The sequence below is a fragment of the Capsicum annuum genome, chromosome 11 (assembly GCF_002878395.1).
Source record: "Capsicum annuum cultivar UCD-10X-F1 chromosome 11, UCD10Xv1.1, whole genome shotgun sequence".
Taxonomy (NCBI): domain Eukaryota; kingdom Viridiplantae; phylum Streptophyta; class Magnoliopsida; order Solanales; family Solanaceae; genus Capsicum; species Capsicum annuum.
In genome coordinates this window covers 232842533-232858950 of record NC_061121.1, presented here as the reverse complement: position 1 = coordinate 232858950, position 16418 = coordinate 232842533, and the positions used below count along the sequence as shown (strand labels likewise).

At 33.6% G+C, this 16418-nt stretch overlaps 3 protein-coding genes across 4 annotated transcripts; 1 reads left to right on the top strand and 2 right to left on the bottom strand.

Annotated features, from left to right (window-relative positions):
* The first annotated feature begins 63 nt into the window (after nt 1–63).
* LOC107848189 lies at nt 64–3431 on the top strand. Its single transcript, XM_016692892.2, has 3 exons — nt 64–368; nt 471–590; nt 2949–3431. Exons 1-3 carry the CDS (start codon nt 348–350, stop codon nt 3063–3065), a joined length of 258 nt encoding a protein of 85 aa, XP_016548378.1. The 5' UTR covers nt 64–347; the 3' UTR covers nt 3066–3431.
* A 632-nt stretch (nt 3432–4063) lies between these two features.
* On the bottom strand, nt 4064–5244 carry LOC107848187. Its single transcript, XM_016692891.2, has one exon. It carries the CDS (start codon nt 4776–4778, stop codon nt 4356–4358), a length of 423 nt encoding a protein of 140 aa, XP_016548377.1. The 5' UTR covers nt 4779–5244; the 3' UTR covers nt 4064–4355.
* A 7434-nt stretch (nt 5245–12678) lies between these two features.
* On the bottom strand, nt 12679–15954 carry LOC107847464 (probable aquaporin PIP2-1). Of its 2 annotated transcripts, XM_047399948.1 has the most exons (4): nt 15745–15890; nt 15451–15690; nt 14293–14588; nt 12679–13199 (listed from the first exon to the last, which is right to left on the bottom strand). In XM_047399948.1, exons 1-4 carry the CDS (start codon nt 15761–15763, stop codon nt 12945–12947), a joined length of 810 nt encoding a protein of 269 aa, XP_047255904.1. In that variant the 5' UTR covers nt 15764–15890; the 3' UTR covers nt 12679–12944. The 2 variants fall into 2 exon arrangements, with proteins under 2 accessions (XP_047255904.1, XP_016547221.1); XM_016691735.2 differs by having other exon boundaries at nt 15451–15954.
* Between the last annotated feature and the right edge of the window lie 464 nt (nt 15955–16418).

The window sequence follows — 16418 nt, the reverse complement described above, 5'->3', positions numbered from 1 at the left end:
TCTCTGTTGGATGTATCCGAAACCTAATTATGTATTTCAATAGACCCAAAATTTGAATTGTCTGTGATTATGCAAAATACCAAGATTTTCTATAATTAAATTTCAAATTATTGGGATTTATATTATTATGCTTAGCACGTACGCAGTTCATATCACTAACTAAGTGAGGTAGAGGTTCAGGCCCATTAAGCCCATTTATACATATTTGACCTCAGGCCTATTAAGCCCATATTTCTGTTACGGGTCGGTTCTTCCAACGAGGGAATAATATTCTTCTCGAAAGAAAAATCCTATCGAACTTTCTCGAAATTCAACAATTTGCTCTGTGCGAAAATCCAATTACAAGGATGATCAGCATCCTTACTCAGGTAAATTATCAATTTTTCTTCCTTTGTAGATCTTGATTGAAAAATTGTGTTGGATTCGAAATGAATTTTGTGAAATTTTGATTTATTATGCAAAACATGCAGGAGCGTCTTCTTGGCGCTGCGTTAGGTACTGTGTTGACAAGCGTTGTGGTATTTGAACAACGGCAAAGTATATGTAAGAGTATCTCTGAGAATCAAGCTAGATTTTCTCCTCATTCTCAGGTAGGTTATTTACGCGACGAATTGTGTTGCTTTTATCTGTGATTGTTTCATAATGTATGGTATTGTGTTGTGTGCCCTAGTGGTTCAATGAATTTTAGTTGAGCATCATGAGGTCTCAGGTTCAAGGTTCAATTCCCAATAGGGACAAACATTAGGTGATTTGTTTCCATTTGTTCTAGTCTTAGTGGACAGAGTTACCTATTACGTGTTGCTGGGAGGTGGTAGGTATCCCGTCGAATTAGTCGACGTGCGCAAAATCTGGCCAGGACACCACGGATATCAAAAAAAAGAAAAAAAAACATTTGGATAAATTGTTTGTTTTCACACATTAAGCAATTGGAAAGACAAACCTATAAGAAAAGGTAAGTTTGCTGTAGTTTGAGTAAGACAAACCTGTCAATTTGGATATCCTTGGTGGACAAAGTAATCTGATACCTGTTGCTTGGGGTGGTAGGTATTCCGTGGAATTAGTCGAGGTGTGCGCAAGCTGACCCGGACACCACGGTTCAAAAAAAAATAAAAAAAATACAACATTTGGATAAATTGTATCATTTTCACACATTGAGCAATTGGAAAGACAAACCTATAAGAAAGGGAAGTTTGCTTTAGTTTGAATAAGATAAACCTATCAATTTGGATAAATGACAGAACTTTGCTTTAGTTTTCCCAAGGTGAACCTCCCAAGTTTTTGCTAATAAACATTTTCATTTATAAGGTAAATCCTACTTTCTAAATTTCTTGGTCAGGGGTCAATAGTGGCTCTTTCCTAGCCATCTCTTACTTTACTCCCTTGGTGAATCGGACTACAACCCTCCTGTTAAGGAAACTTTTATTTCTCATTCGCAAATCCGTCTTTGTTAACGCTAGTAACTCTCAGTTTGGTCCTACTTTGGTTTATTTTGTTACTAAAAGGGAAGTGGAGTACTCTTGCCACTGGAGCAACCTCACTTGTCTGGTACTGCTAGTGAAAATTATTGGCTTAACATTTCATAGTCTTGATGATATTCAGTGACTATTCCATGACTATAATAGAAGCCTTCACGGTTTCACCAATGGTTTGCTTTCCTTTTTGTGAAGAAGGAGAATAATGTTTGTGAAGATGGTTGTTTTGCGTGTTTCAATAATGTTATTAAAAATGTTCAGGCATAAAAAAAAGGCGCGTCTCCGAGAAGTATAGAAAAAAGTAGAAAACCTACAAAAAGATACGGTTTTTTTTCAATGACACCCAGTCTTCTGCTGTTATCAGAAGATATGGATGTTTTTGCATGTTACTATAACCTTCCGCCGTTATTGATCATTTTTCACTAGTTGCCTTAAAATCCTGAGGACTTTTTACCCAGACAAAGTGATGAGTCATGAGTACACCCGCTCACTGGTTCTAGGTGGGGGTGTGGGGCTAAGGGAAGTATGACTCACTGCAGATATGCACAAAAATCTCGTGGAATGATGTGTAATTGTGTCATAGAATCTAGAGAAGGATCATTGCTTTATGACCAGTATTTACATCCAGATGAGTATAAAGTTGCTAGTGGAGTATGTTCTGATAATTGCATAGTGTAGTTTTGTTAAAGAGCCACATAAGTGGAACAAAACAACCTTCTAAGTGAAGTAATACAGCAACTTTTAAGTTGGTTCACCTAGATATGCATACCAATTGAAAGAATGAAAAATTCTGTGAAGCAATGTGCGCTTATTTAATCAATTATTGCTGTGAAGTTCTGTATAGTTCAACCAATTTGCTAAAGACATTTGTTCTTCTCGTCTGGATTGATGCACATAGGTGCTTTCTCTTTGTGATGTTACTAATCAACGTATAGGTTCAACCTAAGTTGCTCGGACTCTTCAAAAATGTCTACAGGTGCGTGTCGGATCCTCCAAAAATAGTGTATTTTTGAAGGATCCGACACGGGTGTGGCAACATTTTTGAGCAACTTAGGCTTCAACAAGTATCTCCAACCAGCCACCCAAATAAGATTAAAACCTGAAAGCTACTAGTTTATTATTCTCATCTCATTGAAATCCATAGCTGTATGTTTGATGGTATATTGACTTTCATTATGACAGTAATTCTTAGTAATATTTTTCGGTGAACTTGTTTTTCCCCTTAGTTCTGAAGCCGGTGATGCACAAGATATATTGTTAGCAACACATGTTTTACTTGATAAGAATGTTTTAATTAGAGCATATTTCTATATAGCCCTTTTTACTGATTTATCATGACTTCAATTGCGATGCACATGTTACCCCGTCTATGGACATTTGAAGTTTCAATGAAAGACTATTTGTTTATGATAAATCAAATCAAATCAACGCTGTGTCTTTGCTAACCGAATTTTGAATCCATTTAAAAAAATTCAGACAACAGTGTACGTTCCAAAAGAGGAGTCTGGCATAGAGTTTGCACACCTATGGAACAAAGCTGTGGACCAGGCGTTTGGGCCTCTCATCAAGTCCCTTGGATCACGTGGATGGTGAAAGTGTTGTGTGATTTCAGAGCTGATCTAGTGTTCGTCTCTTTTGTTGTGTAAGATTCTTACTGAGCACATATGCAAGTTCATTCTCAATTCTAGAAGTTGCAGTTCTTGCAGATACTATATTATCTATCTTGTTGCTTATGCTATTGATGTTTCTTTCCCAATGTTACTCTGTGAGGATCACTTGTCAGATTTTTTATGTGTTGTAAACACCTTAGGTGCTCCATAGTCCCATGTTTCATCCCTGCTATTAACTTGATCCCTATTCTTTGGACTGTATGGATCAAAGGGTCACTCGACGAAAAATGTACATTGGTAAAGTAATTTTGTACTGTGATGTTGGACAATAAGTATAAGCATTACGTTATCACTCCTTCCCACTTCCCCCCTTGACAATTTCTTCTTTCGTAATTTTAACGTACGTGTTTGAAGTAAGTTTTGACTTAAGGGCAGGATATACCTAGTTTAAGTCAAGTAGTTGAACTTTTCCCTTCATTTCTTTCATATTTCACCAAATCAGTATGTGCATTGGCAGGGTCAATTGACTGCTGCTTATGGAGAGCCATTTTGTGGTTCAACTTTTTTCCCACCCATAGTATGTGGAGCAAATAATAGTGTGTGTATAATTCCATTTTAAAGGTTTGTGCAAAGATTATACAACAAACTAGTATGTTGCTTGTATAGAAATGTACCAAATATATTGGAGGAAAATATAAGACCAAAGTTGTATGTAAAATATACAACTATATTTGACACATTGGACAGTGTCATCTTAATCTATTCAAAGACCGGCCATAGGTGCTTCTATATAGCTCTTACACTTATACAACTTATACTATATACTATTTTAGTACAAAAGGGAAAAAGACGAACTGTTATGAGCTATACGCTTGATAAACGAAATGTTGAGCGTAGCCGTAAGCCTTTTCTCTTTGAATTTTGTTATGATACCAATAGCTTTGGCCTGTTTGCTGCACATATGATAAGTAGAAAGGCTTGTTTGGATGAGAGTAATAACTAAATAATTGTACCATTATATCACTAACTACTGGTAGAAACAATAGTTACATCTCACATTCCCAAATCATATAACTACAGGAAAGCTAAGAAACAAACAAACAAAGAAAAAGTAAAAATGAGATGAAGCAGCAGGGGATGGGTAAGAGTAAATGCCTGTTCTAATCTATGTTACTTAGGACTCTTAAAAGATGTAGGCAGGTTTGTGTTGGATTCTCCATAGGTAGTACTTTTTTGGATGATCCGACACAGGTGCAACAACATTTTCGGAGTGTTAGACATTGAGCTGGATAGGAACACCTTTGCTTGCGTTGTGTTTTCGCGCAGTCACAACATAGTAAACACCAAATGCCAACACAATAGCAAACGCGAACCCGAGAGCAATCCCAACCATCACACCAGCTCCCATTCGCCCATCGCCTTCCTCATCGTTTGGGGATAAACTTTCATGTGCTACATTAGACTGCACACTTGAAGCCATAGGAAATCTTGAACAACCTGATGTATTACTATCATTATCACATAAACTTTCACTAGTAGTAGTGTTATGTTTTTGAGTCTCAGGATGGAAAAATGAGTATGCTTCTGGTGAAATTGCAACAGGGCTTTCATAAGCAAGGCCATGAGGAGACCTTTCTTGAGCTTTAACAATAAAGGGTAGGCAAAAAACAACAAAAAAGAATAGACAAGAAGCCATTGGTAATGTATAAATAGTTTGAAGTGATGACGATAAGGCAACGGAGCAATGTGACACTGTTATGTGTCGTTAAGGTGGAGAACTGAGCCAAAAATCGAGATGTTATATGGTAATGAACTAGTGTTGGAGTCAATAGAATACGATTGATTGTAATTTCTGTTGTTAAGGTGGAGAACTGAACTAAGAATAGAATGGGATTTTGAAAGGTAGTGGAGCAACGTCTGACGCAATAGAATCTGATCAATCCTATTTTCTGGAGAACTGAACGAAGAATTTTGGTTTGAATGAGGGAATGTTTGGACATACAAGGGGAAGGGGATTTTATAAGAAGAAATGAATGATGCAAGTGGAGGTTGCTTAGAATTGAATGTATTGTGGAAAAGAGGGAACCAAATGATAGAAGTACTATCAATGGCTCTAACTCCATTAAAGTAGTTGTCATCACCCACTCCCATGGGATCTTTTAGTAGTAAATAAATGAATGTCATGCATGTTTCTTCTTATAGAGAAAGAAGATAATAAATATTTTTTATAACCGTTTTGTCTGGGTCAACTTTCGTATGCCCTGACTAAATCGATCTCCGACAAGCAACAAATATTAGGTATGAGATAGCTCTGTCCACTAAGGCTAGAACAGATGAGAAAAATCACCTAGTTTTTTTTTTTTTTTTCCTCAACGTGCTATTGACCACTAGGTCACACCGTTGGGTGCGAAAAAAGATAATAAGGATTTAATAAATAAATTATATTATATGATAAGTTGTAGAAAGCCACTCCAAAAAAGTAGAGGCTTTTTGCTTAAGCAATTGGTTACACAAACTTCTAGTAATGAGTTCTCCATAAAAGTGAATCTCTTTAGTATTCTATTCCATTTCTATCGCTAAACAATAAAAATTTATCAGCTAATCCTATTTAACGATGAACAAGTGACATCTTTTGTAGCTAAACAGTAAAAATTAATATGGTTAATCTTATTTAACGAGGGGTTAACATTAGATTATTAAAAAGAATGTTAGCTACGAGCTTTTCAGCGATAAATAACTATTTTTTTTTAGTGATTAATAAGTGTTGTAATCCCTTCATTATGATTTGATACTTTGAAAGATTAATAAATCATATGGTAAAGAAAAAATAAGATACATTATGGAAAACCATAATTATCATGTAATTAAATCTTCATGTTTTAGTAAAGAAAAATGGTATGATGGAAAAAGCTCATAAGTATTAGTTGTTGATTGACATTTGGATTAACTGAGTAGCAACATATGAATAATGAATAATGAAATATTATGGACAATGATTTTAAAGCTTATTGGATACTAAAAATAACATTATATATACTACTAATTGTTTTTTCATGATGTTAGTGGACTCAATTTTTTTTTGTGTATGAAAATAGCAGTTAAAGCTAAGTTATAGGTTTGCTTAGCTTAATGGATTAGCAAAGGCCATTAATTAGGCATTATAAATTGATACTTGATGTAAGTAATGATGTGGTTAGTATTTTGCACACTCATGCATATATACAACTTTAATTTATTGCAAAAGGTGACAAGAATGGGCATGCTAAAGTAGAAATCAATTCATTCTTAACCCCCCCCCCCCCCCAACCCCAACCCCCCACCTGTATAAGTAAATATTTATTCGTACTCGATATTTACAACAAATAGATCGATATATTCTTAGCTATTAAAAATAAAGTGAGAAAGTATATCATGTAGGTATGATTAAGTGATAAACGTACGTATGAAGTGCATGTTTGCATTTATTGATTTGATATAAATATCAGGTGCGAACAAATTTTACCGACCCCTTCTACTCCCCTCCTCCTTCCCCCACCAGGGACGAAGCTATCCTTGGTCCAGGGATTCATCCGTACCTCTTTCAGTGGAAAAATATGCTATAGATACATGGTTAAAATTATTTTTTATGTATGTATAGTAGATGTTGAATCCCCTTCGGTTAGTTTATATGTTCACTTATGAACCCTCTTAGTGAAAAAACCGACTCCGCTACTGCCTCCACCCCCACCCACCCACCCCAGCTAAATATAAAACTGGTATTATTACAATCATGCCTCTCACTATGTTGTCTGCAGAGTGACACATTAATTTGCCTCATCTTCTTTCAATTTTGTGCCCACTTTTATTTTATTTCTTCTTCAATGAACAACATAAATTAACCCTCCCCCCGCCAAAAAAAACAACAACATAAATACGTAGATTAAAAAAATAGAGGTGACCCCTTTATGTAGGGCTAAAGATACTACATGCATGATGTGTGTAAACATTAATTTAACTCAAGTTAAGGGCACGCATCTTTCGATCTACGATATTCTTATTGGAGTCTGATTAAATCTGAATTCATATATTACAAAGGCGTCACTTTCAATAGAACTATTTCTATTTTCAGAAACCCGAATTCAAAACTTCTAACTAAGAAAAAAAAGATAAAAAAGGATAGTTTGGTGCACTAAATCTTTTGCTATGCACAAGCTTCGGACCACAAGGGTATATTGTACGCAGTCTTACGTTGCATTTCTATTAGAGACCATTTTCAAGGCTTGAACTCGTAACCTTCTGATCACATGACAACAACTTTATGAATAATGCATTCATTATTTCACAAGTTTCACTTATGCACCTCTTTTTTGTCACAAGAATTGTCCCCTCTATACATATAAATAGTTATTGAAATTAGGAGCTTCTAGTTTTCAATGTGTCAGTAGAAATGGTCCATGGACAAAAGGAGGTACTTGTATCATTTACCTATGAGCTATTCCATTCTAGTTCAATATAAATGAATTGTTTTTATGAATCACTCAGGGCAAGTAACTTTTTTTTCGCGGGGCATAAGCTTATATTTTTTTTTATAAAACTTTTCATAAGTTATGTCGCATGAATTCAAAGAGCTTATATATACACCGCTAGATGCAAGTTCAGTATCTAAGCACAAAAATTAAAAATCAGCTCATTTAAAGGACAAATTGTGCCATGAAATAAATTTTGAAAAAATAACATAAACATACACCTTAATTTATTATATTTACACAAATTCGCACCCTACAAAGTAATTACAAAAATTTCAACTAATTACGTATCTTCGTTGGATGTATCGGAAGTTAATCATGTATCTCGATAGATCCAAAATCGAAGAAAATGTATCGAGAGCTAATTATGTATCTTTAGAAAGGAAAAAAATATATTTTTGTTGGATATATTATGTATCTCGACAAATCTAAAATCGAAAAAAAAATGTATCAGGAGATAGTAACGTATCTTTACAAAGGAAAAAAAATTATTTTTGTTGGATGTATTAGAAACTAATTATGTATCTCGACAGATTTAAAATCGATATTTTTAATAATTATGTAAATATCGAAATTTTCTGTGAGGATCAATGTTGTTTGCTCATAATTTCTCTAATTGGGCTCTGAGTTGGGCCATTAATCTGAATGGGTCACATTGGACTGGACTAGGACAAACTGGTTGGCCCATATCCTATATTAATATTATGGCCATTTGTCCATTCCCCAATAGTGACTAGTTTCTTAAAACTTTGGACCTCCGTATTTCCTTTTCTTAATTAAATTGATATTTCATATCATATTGGTCACGATTCAAACCTCATGACACGTATTGTTCATTTTGGCCCAACGTATCTCACATATTTGTTCTCTCGGTACGTTATCATCGAGCTCGATACACACATACCATTTAAACTTGTGCAATGCCTTATAATATTTTTTACGTCTTCTTTATTTTCAAATCACGTTAGCGAAAAATAATTTTTAATTTTATTTTTAGAATGTCTTTTACTTATACGAGTCTATATTACAGACGCGAATTCAGTATTTATAGTTATTGAATTTCTAAAATGAACTTAAGTTCATAGTTAAATATCAATATATTTAATAAAATTTTCTTGAGTGATTATCCAAGCTTCTGATTCAGAATTTAAGTTAATGTTAGGTTAACCTGGTTAAATGTTAGGTTAACCTGGTTAAACAATGATATAAATATATTTTAACATATTTTAGCTACCAAGTCATCTTTTTATTTTTTATTTTTAGATTACTAATGTTATTATTGAGACTTTTATTTGTAATTAAATTTTAGCTTGTAGTCATAGTGTTATGCATGTGTCTTGTAGTTTATGGTATTAATTTGTAGGTGTCTTGTTTCTTGTATCATTCTGTTGTGCTTTTTTTTTTTTTTTTTTTTTTTTTTTTTTTTTTTTTTTTTTTTTTTTATGTTTTGTGTTTGTTATACTTGTGTTTGTCCTGAGTCGGGGTTTATCGAAAACGACCTTTCTATTTCATATGAAGTAGTGGTATGAACCACATATATTTTACTCTCTTCAGACTACACTTTATGAAAATACACTGAATATATTATTATTATTATATTTTTAATGAATTTTTGTTTTTGAGAACCCACTAATTTTGTTACATTAGAAAGAAAAAACAAATTAAATATGAGCAATGGATAAAGGTGACAGATAGGAATCCACCTTAGAATTGACCATTTGATAAGAGGAACATTATCTCTTCATAACCATTTGATAAGAGGAACATTATCTCTTCACAAAATGAAATTTAGAAACAAGGGAGTAAGTCGGAAATAGCCTCTCTATCTCGTAAAAATAAAAATAATGTGTTTGTGTACGTCTTACTTTCTTTAGATTTTACTTATGGAATTACTTTTGATATATAACAACTTAACAGTAACAACAACAACAACAACATACTTAATGTATTCATAAGTAGGTACAGTGGCGGACCTAGGATATAGGGCCATGGATGTCCAAGAGGTCTGAACACACATATTGATGATTAAAGTTTTAAAGTTTCTTTTGGGAACTAAAATACCCATTTATCCTCTTGGTTTACAGGGTGATTTTTTATGTATACCAATTTTAATACATTTTTTATATAATTATACCTAATCACCGTTGAATTTGACGGATACCGCCGCACCCCAAAATTGCACTTGATATGTTGTTAAAAAGGATAGTACAATGCACCAAGTTCTCATTATACACGAGATATAAAAAAGAGTTATACCACAAAATTTTATTGTATATAATTTTATTGAAATTATTTTCACGATTCAAGTAGATAACATATTTATCGATAACAATAACTTTATTAGTTATGCCGAGGCTGCGTAGCTCACCTAACACGTTCCATGTGATTAAATAAAGGATTGGTAGATGAATAGATGCACTGATCAATTCTAGCACTTTCAAGAAGCATCACCCCCAAAACTAACTTTTTTGATATAATATAATTAATTATATGGTTAAAAGAGCTTTATGAATATTATATATGATGATTATATTATATTAAATATAGGTTTAAGGATAAGGATGCTTAAAACAAGCCATAGGTTTAGCAACACAACAACATCATCTAATTTTTAAAGTGGGGGTTTAGAAAGAAAGTAAAAAAAAGGCAGTCCGGTGCACCTAAGCTATCTCTATGCACGGTATTGAGGAAGGGCCCCATCACAAGGGTGTATTGTACGCAAATTTACCTTGCATTTTTGTCAAAGGCTGTTTCCAAGGCTTTAACTCGTGACCTCCTGATCATATGACAACAACTTTACCAGTTAGCTGCTCGTTGTGCAATAACTCGTAAATTACACATAAATCGCATGAAGCGAGTCCAATGCGACGAACTCATGAATGAGTAGCAGATGGAGGCTGAATCTGATCCCAAGTCTCCTACATGGAAGACCCACCTCCCAACTACCCAACCATGCCACAACCTTTGTCCTTTGATTGGGCATTTTGTGCTAATCTGCTCACTGTGTAATATAGCTCGCAAACCACACAAGAGATGCAAATCGTACCAGGCAAGCCTCATGCAACGAGCTCATGGATCAGTAGCAGACGGGCTGGATTCGAGCCCAAATCTCCCACATAGGAGACCCACCTTCCAATTACTCAACCATGTCCTTGCACGTGGGTACACAAATTTTATAGAGTTATTTCGGTGGAAAGAAATTATTTTCGATAGACTTTCGACTTAATAAAAATAATGTTACAGATTCAAATCATCTCAACATCACTTTCCCGCAATCTTATCCCATATATACATTCGTACAACTATCATATTATTTTATGAAAGAGAAAAGATCCATAATTTTCACACAATACTATTTTTATGATAATCCTTGTATAACTTATACATTAACAAAATGATCCATAGCTTTATCGTCAAATGACAACCGTAGTTAAATGAACTCTACCAATATTTGAATAACTTTAAAGATTCCTTGTGTAGGTAGCATGTTGTTTTCAAGTTTAATTTATTTTGATAAATTAAGCAAAACCCAAAAAAAAATTATTAAAGCCATATTTTCTATTTACTTACCAAATACCAAAAAAATTATGTAAATAAAAACTCCATTTATTTTCCTCCGTACAAACACTCCCTTTAATTTCACTTTGTTTAATGGCTATTTATTTCCAAAGGGTATTCTTCCAACTGATATTTATGTTGACATCAACAGTATGAAAAAATAAAACGCACGCAAATTTTCTTTCAACCTTATAAACAGTGAAACTATTTTTAATAAACGCTCGATTCTGGGGTAGCATTCCCAACAGAGTTTTCTCTATGCCTAAGATTAAATTCTCGACCTCTGGTTAACGGTGGAACAGCCTCATCCGCTGCACCATATGGTAACCCCAAAACTAGCTTTATGGATATAATAAATAATACTATATGGTTAGAAAATAGAACTTTATATATATATATATATATATATATATATATATATATATATATATATATATATATATATATATATATTGGTTTAAGGATAAGGATGCTTAAAACAAGCTATAGGTTTAGGAACACAACATATAATCTATTTTTTTAGTGGGGTTTTAATTTTTTTTTTTAAACTCACGATTTCTATCACCACCTTTGTCTTTTGGATAAACACTTAGTGATAATCTGATTATTGTGCAATAACTTGCAAATTACTTCGAAGATGTAAACCATACTAAGCAAGTCTCATGCACCGAGCTCATGAATGAGTAGCAGACAGAGGCTGGATTCGATCCGAGTTTCCTACATGGGAGACTCACCTCTCAACCAGTCAACCACTCAACAATTCCCTTCCACGTAGGTACACAAATTTTATAGCGTTATTTTGATGAAAGATAAAAAAATTTATTTCTGATAGACTTTCGACTCAATAAAAATAATGTTACAGATCCAAATCATCTCAATATCACTTTCCCGCAATCTTATCCCATATGTACCTTCATACAACTATCATATTATTTTATAAAAGAGAAGATCCATAATTTTTACACAATACTATTTTTATGATAATCCGTATATAACTTATACATTAACAAAATGATCTATAGCTTTTATTATCTTGACGAAAATGATAATCGTAGTTAAATGAACTTTACCAATATTTGCACAACTTTACCAACATGCTCCTTGTGTAGGTAGCATGTTGCTTTCAAATTTAATTTATTTGATGAATTAAGCAAAACCAAAAAATAAAATAAAAATTAGAGCGATATTTTTTGTTTACTTATCAAACATAAAAAAAAATTAAATATGAACTCCATTTATTTTCCTACGTACAAACACACTCCCTTTAATTTCACTTTGTTTAGTGGCTATTTATTTCCAAAGTATTCTTCCAACTGATAATAAAGCAGTCCTACAAAATGAGGTCTTACAATAATAAAACATACGCAAATTTTATTCCAACCTTATAGACAGTGAAACTATTTTTAATAAACCTTCAACTCAAATAATATTTATGCTGACGAGATCGATAATTTGCAAGAAAAACCAAAAAATAAAAAGAAGGGACACAACATATACACTATAATATAATATACATGAAATCAACAAGATAAATAGAAAATGAAAGAAACTAAAATTAAAGATAAACCAAACATACAAACATATTTAATTTAAATACATCCACAGCAAAAGGAAAAAAAAACAAAACAAAAAAACAAATCAAAAGGATAGAAAAGTCACACCCCTCTTTCCCATGCAAACATTTTTAAGTGAGCGAATCAACAGCTCGATACATAAAGCATCTCTTGAACGGTGTGACATAACAAACATTTTATCTACAATTCTTTCGGCTCTGATCCACCAAACTTTCCACATTTTATTTAAGCATTGCTTCTGAATGAACCTAGAGCTTTGATAGCACCAGCTCGAAGAATGTACTGGTGATAGACCGCGGCAATAAAAGCTCCGATGAATGGCCCGACCCAGAAAATCCAGTGTTCGTCCCACGCCTTATCGCCATTGTAGATAACCGCTGCCCCAAAACTACGAGCCGGGTTAATACCGGTTCCGGTGATCGGAATAGTGGCTAAGTGAACCATGAACACAGCAAATCCAATAGGAAGTGGTGCCAAGACCTATATATATAATTACAAAATCAAAATATTAAAAGTCAAAAAAAAAAAAAAGTAATCGAGAGAGATTATATGTTACTATGTTAGTAAGATATAAAAGAGTAAAATGATGAAAAAGAAATATACGACAGATAATTTTTTAAAGTAATATATAATCTTAAATTATATATTTTGATTTTTTTTTAATTTTATTTTAGAACTTCGTATCGAATCAAACATCTTATATAAATGGATAGAAAAGAATCTTATTTTAGTGATATGATAGTGTGCAACATTTCATCATTAGTTACACAAGCTAATCAATTATTCACTTTATTATTTTGTGGTTCTAAGGTGTTTAGTTAGGTCACCTCCCTCTATATTATAATATAAAGTGTAGAAATTATGATAGTGGGTAGGGCACTTAATTATCACAAAAAAAAAATATAAAAAAAATGCTGCACAAGTCAAACATAAGATTTGTCTTTAGCCCACATAATTGATTTCTAGTGGGTAAAATAATCCTGAAGTAGTATAATATCCCAACCCTAAGCAAGCTAAACTAAACTAGAGTGACTAGATAAGAAAAACAAAGAGTAAAACATCCGGTATCCTTGAATTATGATCAAATTTGCTATAATATATAGTAATTTCACAAGAATTTTATTACCTCAAAATTAAATTTTAGCATATTTTGGTTGACCTTTTTTGCTTATCATCTTTTTAGTTGACATGACACCTTTGACATGAATCTAATTTATATCACGTCAGTTAATATTGAGTTCAGGAAGGTAATAGAATCCTTATAATATTGGAGTGTGTCGTATCAACTTTGACCATAGTTATGCTTATCTCAAAAACAAACAAACTTAACAAAATTGGTACTAATAAAAGGGAAAGTGAAATCTAGGGGCAATAATTCATGAATAGAGTTTGCTATTTGCTACTATTACTTTATATCATGCAACATCAGCAATATCATATTCAAAATTTAAAATTTATGTGTTCGTACATATATATATATATATATATACACATATGTGCGTTCATATATATATACACATACGAATGCATAAATACAAGATAAACTTTGAATTCTGGATTCGCCTTTACTTACCGGGACATGAGAGTCTCTGGCACTTCTCTTAGGATCTGTGGCAGAGAAGACAACATAGACCAAAACAAAAGTACCAATAATCTCAGCAGCCAAACCAACACCTTTGGTGTGTGCTGCTGCCATAACATTAACACCACCACCATACCTATTGTAGTATGCACTTTGGAAAGCTTTAACAAAACCAACACCACAAATTGCACCCAAACATTGTGCTACCATGTACAATACTGCCCTTATTAATGATACTTTCCTTGCCAAAAATAGCCCAAATGTCACAGCAGGATTGATGTGTCCACCTACAAATCATCCAAGAAAATTATGTCATTAGGTATGGTCTGCGTACACGTTATCCCCTCTCCAGACCCCAATACATGGGAATATACTGGGTATGTTCAGGGCGGAGCCACCTTTGATGTATTACCCTTCCCAGACTTAACTCTGTGGATTATACTGGGCATGTTCAGGCCGGAGCCACCTTATCCTCCCCAGACCTGGGTATGCTTAACTCTGTGGATTATACTGGGCATGTTCAGGCCGGAGCCACCTTATCCTCCCCAGACCTGGGTATGTTTAGCGGCGGAGCCACCTTTGATGTAGGGGTCATCCGGATTCTCTTCGGTAAAAAATAATACTACTTGGATATGATTAAAATAATATTTTATGTATATATAGTAGAGGTTTGAACTCCTTCGGCTCGTTCATATATTCACTTTTTCAATTTTTGAAACCCCTTAATATTAATCCTGGCCCCGCCAGAGGGTATGTTGTTGTTGTAGTGTATTTTAACATGTTATAATAATCTAAAGAATTTCAACAAAGGAGAAACAAGGTTGAAATTTTGTAAAACTCTGTGCAACTATACTGGATATGTTGTTGTTAGTGTTGTGTTGTTTGTCAATGGTTTAAATTTTCCTTGTTAATTGTTGTTGTTAGCAGAGGCGGATCTGGGTTTTTAGCTATTGCAAATTTAGTTGATTTTTACACTTAAGTTTATGTTCAATCTCCAAAGTACTGAATTCAGATGAACTTGTTAGCTCATAATAGCAAAATCGAGCCACTTTGCTAGAGACAAAAGGAACTTAGTAGCTTTCACTCGAATCTCTTTTTTTATAATGAATAAATTCATATAATATGTATATAAGTTAGGAAAAAACTCACCAGAAATACCAGCAGTACAGTAAACAAGTACGAAAATCATGCCACCAAAAGCCCAAGCAATACCAAGAATACCAACACCACCACAAACATTACCACCATCTTGAACATCCGCTTGATGTTTGTATCCGATTACGGTAAGCACACTAATATAAAGAAATAACAGAGTAGCAATAAACTCTGCTATTGCTGCTCTGTATAAAGACCACTTTGTTAGCTCCTCTAAGTCGATCAGAGGAGCAGGCGGCGGCTCAGTGTAGTCCTTTGCGGAGTACTCCGCCGCCTGCTCGTGAGCGGTTTCGACTTCTTTCGTCATGATAAAAAAAACAGGGGAGAACAGAGAAAACAGAGTGCTCTGTTTTTGTTTTGATTTTTTTGTTGTTGTGGTGGTGGTTTGTGGAAGAGTGAGGGGGAGTAGATAGGTATTTATGATTGATTAAGAGTGGAAATATAAAGTATATTTTAAATTTTTTTAGACTAAAGTTTGAAGATTTAATAATTAAGGTGGTCCCAAATGGAAATTATTGTGGGGAATTTATGAGCTTGCAATTGGTCCCATTAGCCAACCATTAGTTACATTACATCTTTGTCACGCAACGGCTCTATTCATTTTATTTTATATTATATTATATTTTGAGTTCGAGCCTTAGATTTATCGAAAATGAATTCTCTACCTCATTTATAAAGCAGTGGTATGGAATTGTGGATATTCCGTCCTTTCTAAATTTCACTATGTGAAATATACGCAACGGCTCTATTTTATTTTATTTTATTTTATTTGAGATTTCGAGCTAAAGTCTATCGGAAATAAATTCTCTACCTTAGAAGTAGCGGTATAAACTGTGTATAGTGAAATATATGCAACGGCTCTATTCATTCTTTTTTAAATTTTGGGTTCAAGCCGGGATTTTGTCGGAAACAACCTCTCTACCTTATTTTTGAGGTAGTGGTATGGACAGTGTATATTCTTC

Bases quoted from the DNA above. Each gene is read 5' to 3' on its own strand.
- LOC107848189 (XM_016692892.2), top strand. From the start codon at position 348: ATGATCAGCATCCTTACTCAG. The intron at 369-470 runs GTAAATTATCAA...CAAAACATGCAG, and splicing joins TGATCAGCATCCTTACTCAG to GAGCGTCTTCTTGGCGCTGC. The intron at 591-2,948 runs GTAGGTTATTTA...AAAAAAATTCAG, and splicing joins GATTTTCTCCTCATTCTCAG to ACAACAGTGTACGTTCCAAA.
- LOC107848187 (XM_016692891.2), bottom strand. From the start codon at position 4,778: ATGGCTTCTTGTCTATTCTTTTTTGTTGTTTTTTGCCTACCCTTTATT.
- LOC107847464 (XM_016691735.2), bottom strand. From the start codon at position 15,763: ATGACGAAAGAAGTCGAAACCGCTCACGAGCAGGCGGCGGAGTACTCC. The intron at 14,589-15,450 runs GTGAGTTTTTTC...GATGATTTGTAG, and splicing joins CTGTACTGCTGGTATTTCTG to GTGGACACATCAATCCTGCT. The intron at 13,200-14,292 runs GTAAGTAAAGGC...TTATATATATAG, and splicing joins CCAGAGACTCTCATGTCCCG to GTCTTGGCACCACTTCCTAT.